General features: G+C 33.5%; 1 protein-coding gene across 1 annotated transcript; it reads left to right on the top strand.

Moving 5' to 3' along the window:
- The first annotated feature begins 1,990 nt into the window (after positions 1-1,990).
- LOC119667472 lies at positions 1,991-5,328 on the top strand. The gene is made up of 4 exons (XM_038076765.1): positions 1,991-2,250; positions 2,379-3,222; positions 3,599-4,872; positions 4,983-5,328. The coding sequence occupies exons 1-4, from the start codon at positions 1,991-1,993 to the stop codon at positions 5,326-5,328; spliced, it is 2,724 nt and encodes a 907-aa protein (XP_037932693.1).
- Positions 5,329-8,638: the final 3,310 nt, after the last annotated feature.

The following is an 8,638-nucleotide window of genomic DNA, read 5'->3' as shown; positions in this document are numbered from 1 at the left end:
CCAGCAGAAGAGTTAGTAGACATGTTAGCAAGTAGTACCGGAACTAGGGCCAAAATACGAAAAGCTACGAAATCAGCATAAGTAACCGATTTAGAAGCGGTACCTGACAAAACTGCACAAGCACGTAGTAGTGAGCAGGCTCAATTAGTTAGTTCAGGCATAAATAGAAGGCCAAAAATAAGGAAAATAACCCAAGCTGAAAAAGATTTTGAAAAAAATAATATCCAAAGGTCACTGAGTTTTGACAGCAAAATAGACCATTTGTTGTTAATGGAAAGTAGTGAAATGAATCAGCCAGCTAATATGAAAGGTAAAGGGGAAGATCAATATCGAGAAACCTCAACAGGTACAGATACAGGACGCAAGTCTGAAAATGAATAAATAATGAATTCAGTAGCTGTAATGATGAGGCAGCAACAAGAGTTTTTATCGAACTGCATGCAAGAGATGAAAATGGAAGTCATAACTCAAACAACCGTCTACAAGAAATGGAGCAAAGATCTAATCAGACCACGCGAAACCACTTAGGTAACCAGGAGATTCAGCGGGAGCAGCACTTAGCATTTCCAATAGAAAGAGGGATCTAGAACGGTGGCATTTGAAGTTCGACGGTTCGAATAAAGAAATGACAGTAGAAAGCTTTGTGTTCAGAGTCGAGAGAATGAAAGAACAACACTCAGTTACAGATCAACAACTTTTTACGGACTTCCATTGTCTGTTGACTGGGGGATCACTAAAATGGTACTGGCAACAACTAGAGTACCATGAAGGTAACCGATGCTTCGATTATAGCAGGGTTCAGAAAAACACTGTGCTGTGCACAAAAATGCAAAACACCACGCACAAATGTTGTGCGATTCTAAATAAAATTTCACACCACAAATGTGGTGTGCGAAAATTTTTGTGCAATTCTTAAATGCTACATCTTGTGTGCACAAACAAAACGCACATTTCAAAACGCATAAAACTCGCACACGCAAACGTTGTTTGTGCCGAAGTTATTTCGCACAGCACATTGTGTGTGCGGCAGCCAGCTTACCTTCGCACACAGCGTGTGCAGAAAAGAATACAAGGAGCACATTTTGTGTGCACCCTCGAAAATAAAAATGCACCCAAATGTGCGGAGACGAAATGTCTACTGCACATTTGTGTGAAATGATGAGTTAAAAGCGCACAATATTATGACAAATATCGCAGCAAAATAGTACGTAAAACTGATTTGTATTAATTTTGGTCTTAATAGGAAATATTTTATTGAAGAAATGATTTTGTATTTATATTTTAATTTTGAATTTATTATTAGATTTACATTTATTGCTTATATTACTTATTATTTTAAGGATTATTAATTTAAAACATGGGAATAAAGCTAATTCCACAATGTACTTGAAAACTTTGTTATATTAAATAGGTACATGAATTTAATAGAGAAAGAGTATTTGTTTCGAAATGTTATAAGTAAAGAGGATCGGTTCTTCGGATCGTACTTTGAAAAAATTAAATATATCAATTTTGGACTACTTCATAAAATTTTATTTAATAGTAACTTGTACACTAAGATTCGTTAGTAAGGTTATAAAAAGCAAATTAAATATTTTTTACAACAAGATAAATTAATTTTGTTATTAGATTTCACTTAATTTTTTAACTTTAATTACAGCTTAAATTTAACGAGGTTATTGAAATAATTTAATAATTTAATATCTTAATTTCTTATTATAAAATATATAATTTTTATTACATATTTTTTGAAATAAATTTTCATTTGTAATATAATCAATCTAGCAACCTTTTGGTTTTGACAGTAAATAAGAAGTCAGTTTAGTTTTAGGTTTGATTTTAGGTAAAAAGGTGTGAGATAATTTAAAAAAAATTGGAATAAAGGTTTGTAATGTTATAATAAAATATCGCAAGATTCCTGACATAAAAACTTCAGAAGTGGGATTTATCAAATAAAAATTATTTTTTTTCGTGTTATTTTAAATTTGATATGGAGAATCGCATGAATCGCTCAGAGTTGCAAGATGTTTTAGCGGCTGTTGGCATTGAGGTTCAGCCACGAGCAACTACTGCACGGATGCGACAAATATTTGCAGATAATCGAAGTACGCTGGAAGATTGTATTGCTCGTCGTCTAAGTAATGTTGAAGGCCTCAGCAAACAAACCGCTGTTAGCTCCTCCTCAGTCGTCACTACCGCTGTCACTACCTCTACAATTGCCGCCTTTGGAGACTCCGCAAGCCGTGAGAGGTTAGTTGAAAGAAATGCTGTGCATGACGACCATGACCAAGAGCTTGCTGATTTACGCCGTCGCCATGAAATTCTTCGGTTGCGGTGCGAAATTGAGGAAATGGAACACCGAAATGAATTGGTACTAGTGTGCAACCAATACAACAGCATAAAATACATTTCCAAGATATTGAGCATGCTATAATAAAATTTAGCGGAGAAGACCGCACATACTCAGTTCATGACTTTTTCCGTCACTTGGAACAAATTTTTGAACAAGTTGGTGCAGATGACTTATTTAAATTATTGGCGTTGCGCAATTCGTTAACTGGTGCTGCGAGATTGTTACTAACACGAGGTTATTTGACGTATGAAGAGTTAAAGCAAAAACTTATTGGTGAGTTTGGACGAACAATTAGCCGTCAGGAGGTCTATCAGGCACTTCGCATGCGTACTAAAAAGCCAACAGAGAGTGTCCACCGTTATGCGATGGAAATGGAATCTATTGCTCACCGCAGCGATGTTATGGAGTTGGAATTAGTTGCTTTTATATTAGAAGGTTTAAGTAATCGTATTCCAGACTTCGTTTTGTTTAACACTGCTAAGAATTTAAATGAACTAAAGGGTGCTGTTGCCATGTTCGAACAACGGCAGGCTGTGCGTGGTGTAGCCAATAAACAAGATGCCAACCGTGAAACGAAGACTACAGTGAAACTTTCATCTGGTTATTTTGCTGACAATCCAACGCAAAATGCAAACCGCTGCTTTAATTGTTCTAGATTTGGTCACCGTCGTCCAACATGTCTGTACGAGGAGCGACCGATTAATGGTTGTTATAACTGCTGGAAGAGTGGCCATAATCGCAAGTCATGCCCGAATCCAAAGTACACACCGAAACTTAAAAGTGCTACCTCTGTTGCTATGACCATGGATTGTGCAGAAGATACTAATATTGTCGATGATGTCGCATCTGCACTTGAGGCTATGAATTACGTAAGTGTTGTTTTTGATGATACAAAGTGTGGGCGTAACATAACCACAACTGTTTTATATCTTTTTGATACCGGCAGCTCAATTAGCTTAATACATAAATCTTCCGTCCCAGTAGCAATTCAAGAGGAGACAGATGAAACCCAATATTATGGCCTTGGAAAATTTAAAATTAAAACTTATGGTAAAATAAGTTGTATGATGATTTTTAAGAATAGATGTGAAAAAGTGTTATTGTTTGTAGTACCAGATAATACTTTACCTGTCCCGCTTCTACTGGGGCGAGACACTGCAAAAATTTCAAGTTGTTTTAAAAATTTTAGTAAACAGTCATAAAAAAAATATAAGAGAGTTGAAATTTTCCTCTACCACCCCGCAGTTTAAACAAAATGTTCCAGGATCCGCTTTGTTCACTGATGTAATGGAGAAAAGTAAGTTTGTTTTATGTAGTGCGACTAGCGACGCACGGGCATCTGATAGGAAACAAAATGAAATTAATCCTTTTGAAAATGAACTTAGGAGTCTGATGACGATTAATATTGATACAGATTCAAATAGCATTGATATTAATCCTATGTTAGAAAAATCCAAGGTCGAGGAAATAAGAGAAGTTGTATTAAATTATTTGAATTCACATTATGAAGGCAGGCAGGAAAATTATGAAATTAATATAAAACTGACCTCTGACGTGCCTTTCCACTTTGCACCAAGAAAACTATCCTTTGAGGAGCGTGAAGCATTACAGAAAATAATAAGTGACTTGTTGAAGAAAAAAATAATTACACCGAGTGATTCACCATATGCGTCTGCAATTGTTATGGTACGAAAGAAGAACGGAGTATTTAGAAAATGTGTAGATTATAGAGTTCTCAACAAGAATACAATTCGTGACAATTATCCCTTGCCATTAATTGAAACATGTTTGGAACACCTAGGCGGTAAAAAGTATTTCACGACATTAGATCTTAGAAATGGTTTCTTTCAGGTTAAGGTTGCGACAGATTCAAGAAAATATGCGTCTTTCGTAACTCCTCTTGGTCAATTCGAATACAATCGTATGCCGTTCGGATTAAAAAACGCTCCTGCTGTTTTTCAGCGATTTATTCATCAAAAACTGCAAGATCTAATTGCACAAGGTAAAATTATTGTTTATATGGATGATATTGAAGTAGCAACCGAAACTTTAGAGGAACATATACATGCATTAATTCAGGTGCTTCATCGTTTGGCTGAGGTCGGTTTAGAGTTAAATCTCAGTAAATGTAAGTTTGCTTGTGAGACCACCGAGTTTCTGGGTTATCAAGCAAGTGAAAAGGGTATTTTACCAAACAGCTCTCATTTGAAGGCGATTATGCACTACCCAATGCCGAAGACATTACACGACATGCGTTCATGTCTAGGAATGTTTTCATATTTTCGCAAATTTGTTCCAAACTTTGCTAAAATAGCATATTCGCTGCAGCGCCTCCTTAGGACCGGTGTTGAGTTTTGCATTAATGAGAAATGTAAGGAAGCGTTTAGATTATTAAAGCAAAAGTTGATAACACCACCTGTCTTGGCCATATTTAATCACACTAAAGAAACCGAATTGCACACTGACGCTAGCAAGTTAGGTTTTGGAGCAGTACTTTTGCAGCGACAAAATTTCATCCGGTATGTTACTATTCCAAAGCAACATCACCAGAGGAGTCAAGAATGCACAGCTTCGAGTTAGAAACCTTGGCCATAGTGCATGCTCTCAACCGTTTTGAAAACTATCTCAGAGGTATTCCATTTAAAATAGTTACTGACTGCAGTGAACTATCACCAACGTTTGAAAAGAAAAACATCAGTCCAAAAATAGCAAGGTGGGCACTTTTATTTGAGCACTTTGATTTTAAGATACAAAATCCAGGCGGTATTTCAATGAGTCATGCGGATGCATTAAGTCGATGTTTTAAAGGTGAAGAAACAGAGACGGAAGATTACTCTACGAGAATTAAAAATAAATTTGTAATGTGTACCTACTCTGAAGATGATACTGATATTGAATCTAATAAGCCTAATGAAATTGTTGAAGACTATGACGGCATGATAGGAATTCCATGTAAAACGGTGGCTGTTGCTTAGCATTAAGACTTAAATTTCAATATACAGGTTTTACAAAACCGCGATAGTGAGATTGTAAGATTACGAGAGCAATTGCAAAGCGAAATTGTTGACGGATACGAGCTAAGAGACGGGTTGGTTTTTAGAGTAAAAACAGATAATAATTTACAATTATATGTTCCAGCCGAAATGGAAGACAATGTTATTCGTCTCGTTCATGAAAAGATGTGCCATCAAGGAATAGATAAGACGTATGAGGAAGTTAGAAAGAACTATTGGTTCCGGCACATGTAGTTAAAAATAAAAAAGTTCATAAAAAATTGTCTGCGTTGTATAACGTGTTCCCCGCCAGCACGGGTAAATGAACATAATCTTTACAACATTCCAAAAAGCCTGTTCCGTTCGACTTTATTCATGTGAATCATTTTGGGCGTCTGCCATCAATTTAATCTGTACGAAAACATTTATTTGTAGTTGTTGATGCGTTCACTAAGTTTGTAAGACTTTTTGCAGTTAAGTCAACCAGTTCCAAAGAAGTAATAGCTCGTCTCGAAAAGTATTTTCAAAATGACAACCGCCCTAAAAGGATAATAAGTGATAGAGTTACATGTTTTACCTCATTAGAGTTTAGTGAATTTTTACTGAAGCATAATATCAATCATGTTAAGGTCGCGGTGGCCTCTGCTCAAGCCAATGGCCAAGTTGAAAGAGTAAATCGTGTTCTAAAAACCATGTTGAGTAAAATGACTGACCCAATTAATCATGCCAATTGGATGAGATTGTTACCAAAGGTGAAATTTGCCATTAACAACTCTACACATAGTTCATCTAAACAGACACCTGTTATAATAAATTTTATTTTGTAATAATAAATTTATTAATTATACATGCAGGATTACCATGTAATAATAAATTTGTTCAAGTACAAATTTATTATTTTTTTGAATCAGACTTTCATTCGATATAATATATTTCTTCTATTTTTAATTCAGCAGGAAGAAATCTGCAAATTAGTAGGCAACCGAGGATGTCGAGACAAAATGATTTGTGAGACTATTGTTTAAGCTGTTAGAGCTCAGTTTAAAATCTGAATTTTATTAATAATTTTCAAAACTATTTATACGAAATATTTTTTACTATAATTTACAAACATTTTTCCTAATAATTTTAATTGCGGCGGCACTAAAAAGGTTGACAAACGTCAATGCTTAGAAAATATTATGACACATTCAAATGTGTCATATCAACATGTGCGGAATAATAGCACAGAAAAGAAAAGTGTCAAATAGCAATTGCATACTTGCTATGACCAAATATTCTACTTGCATTGCGGTGGTTCTTCCGTGTGCGATCGCATTACATATTACATTAGTTAATATAAAATAATTTGTGCATAAGCACTTTCAAAAATACATAAAATAATTTATTGTTTGTTTTAGTTTACATTGGTTGCGCTATACACAATACCTCTACCCTTTTAAAAAACAATTTTATTTATATAATAAAGAAAATTTTTAATGATAATTTGAGCTTTGACATTGACAATTATTACAAATACCTTATTTATTTATTTCATGCACTTCTATATTAATTATTAATTTCTCTTTTGCTTTTTTTTTGTTTTTTTTGTTTAAATATTTACATTGTTATGTTTTGTGAATTTTTTTTTAATCTATTATTATGAACTATTTTTATTTTATCATTAATTTGAATAGTGAAACCGTTCCTATCAACTATCTTATATGGACCATGATATGGTTTCTCATGTTTCCTTCTATTTTCTACTCTTAAATAAACTAAATCTCCTACATTAAATAGATTGTCTGATGCATTAGCATCTTGTTTAATTTTTTGAGAATATTTTTCTTTTATTAATATCTCATTTACTGCTTTATGTGCATACTGTAGTTTTGTTTTTAACTCAGTAACGTAAGAATCATATTTATAAAATTTTCTATCTTATATTATCTCGTTTGGAAGATTCGCGACTAACTCGAAAGGTGAATAATTTGTTACACAATGAGGTGTAATATTATAAGAAAATGTGAAGTATGAGATCCAAGTATCCCAATCAAAATTGTTTATAAACGATAACATATGTATATTCGTTTAATACTCTATGGTTTCTTTCTATAGAACCTAATGTTTCGTGATGATAAGCAGTGGATTTTAAATGTTCTATACCTAATAATTTACATATATCATTTATTAATTCATTGAGGAATTCTGTATCTCTATCTGTTTTTATTTTCTTAACATTACCATATCTAAAAATAAATTGTTCTACCATGGCTTTTGCTATCTTTTGAGCTTCTTTTGTTTGTATAGGAAATGCGACTACATATTTACCCAGCGGCACCATTAGGCCAGCGCTGAAAAAGTAAGCGAGGAGGTAATAGCTCTTCGTTTTTATTTTTCTTTGTTTATGAAATTTGTCTTCGACATAGGCAAAATGGCGATTGAAATGAAGAAGAAAAGCATATGAGTTTAAGAAATTGTTGTTTTGCCAACATTGTATACATTTAGTCTGCTTTTGATTTTAGTGAAGTGCGTCAAATCAGTGCAGTGAACAATTTTTAATTTTTAAAATCAAAATAAAATCAAAAATATGAATAAAATATAATTTGTAATTTAACATAAACTCACTGTAAGTATATGCAAAATTAAGTAAATATATTTAAAATGATAATTGTGATTTTTGTTTTGTATTATGTAGATGTGCTGCGAATGCAGTCACTCTAAAGCAAGGATAAAATGCAGTCAGCTGCTTCAATTGGAACAGTTTCCAGTTTAATCTGATGAGGATTTAATTCAGTTTAACGAAGAAAGCACTGCCGTTGAAGTAGTTGTAAGTTAAATTATATATGTTTCTTACTTTCAATTTCAACTTATTAATATTTTCACATGTAACAATTTTACTAACTCATACATTTCTTTTCATCTATTTCGTTAATTATAGGCTGCATCAATGAGACACGTTATTAACAAACAACCAATAACGCGAAAGTTTTCGTGGATTTTTGGAGAAAGTATACTTATAAATTATAACTTCGATGGTACACAAGGCAAGAAGTCCTTAAGAGCGTTAAAGAATGTGACAGCAGCACTTTTTTGTATAGTATATTGTAAATAATTTATTTTAGCGTATACAATAACTTACTTTTGTATTTACAGACGATTTAAGGACAGATGGTAAGCCTGACCAAGTGATCGAAAATGAAATAAGGTATGCGTTTCGATCAGCCAAAAACAAGTACCACAAGGCGAGGAGTGTCCGGAAATCTGTTCAAGTCTCTAGTAACAATTCCACAGAATAATATATCATTATATA

The sequence above is a fragment of the Teleopsis dalmanni genome, chromosome 1 (assembly GCF_002237135.1).
Source record: "Teleopsis dalmanni isolate 2A chromosome 1, ASM223713v2, whole genome shotgun sequence".
Lineage (NCBI taxonomy): Eukaryota > Metazoa > Arthropoda > Insecta > Diptera > Diopsidae > Teleopsis > Teleopsis dalmanni.
The sequence above is the reverse complement of the archived record's forward strand: the minus strand, read 5'-3'. Positions and strand labels throughout refer to the sequence as shown.

What these genes read in the sequence shown, in the direction of transcription:
- LOC119667472 (XM_038076765.1), top strand. Translation starts at nt 1,991, where the DNA reads ATGGAGAATCGCATGAATCGCTCAGAGTTGCAAGATGTTTTAGCGGCT. An exon ending in CACTTGAGGCTATGAATTAC is followed by an intron (nt 3,223 to 3,598) that starts GTAAGTGTTGTT and finishes ACCACCCCGCAG; the next exon opens with TTTAAACAAAATGTTCCAGG. An exon ending in CAGCGACAAAATTTCATCCG is followed by an intron (nt 4,873 to 4,982) that starts GTATGTTACTAT and finishes AAACTATCTCAG; the next exon opens with AGGTATTCCATTTAAAATAG.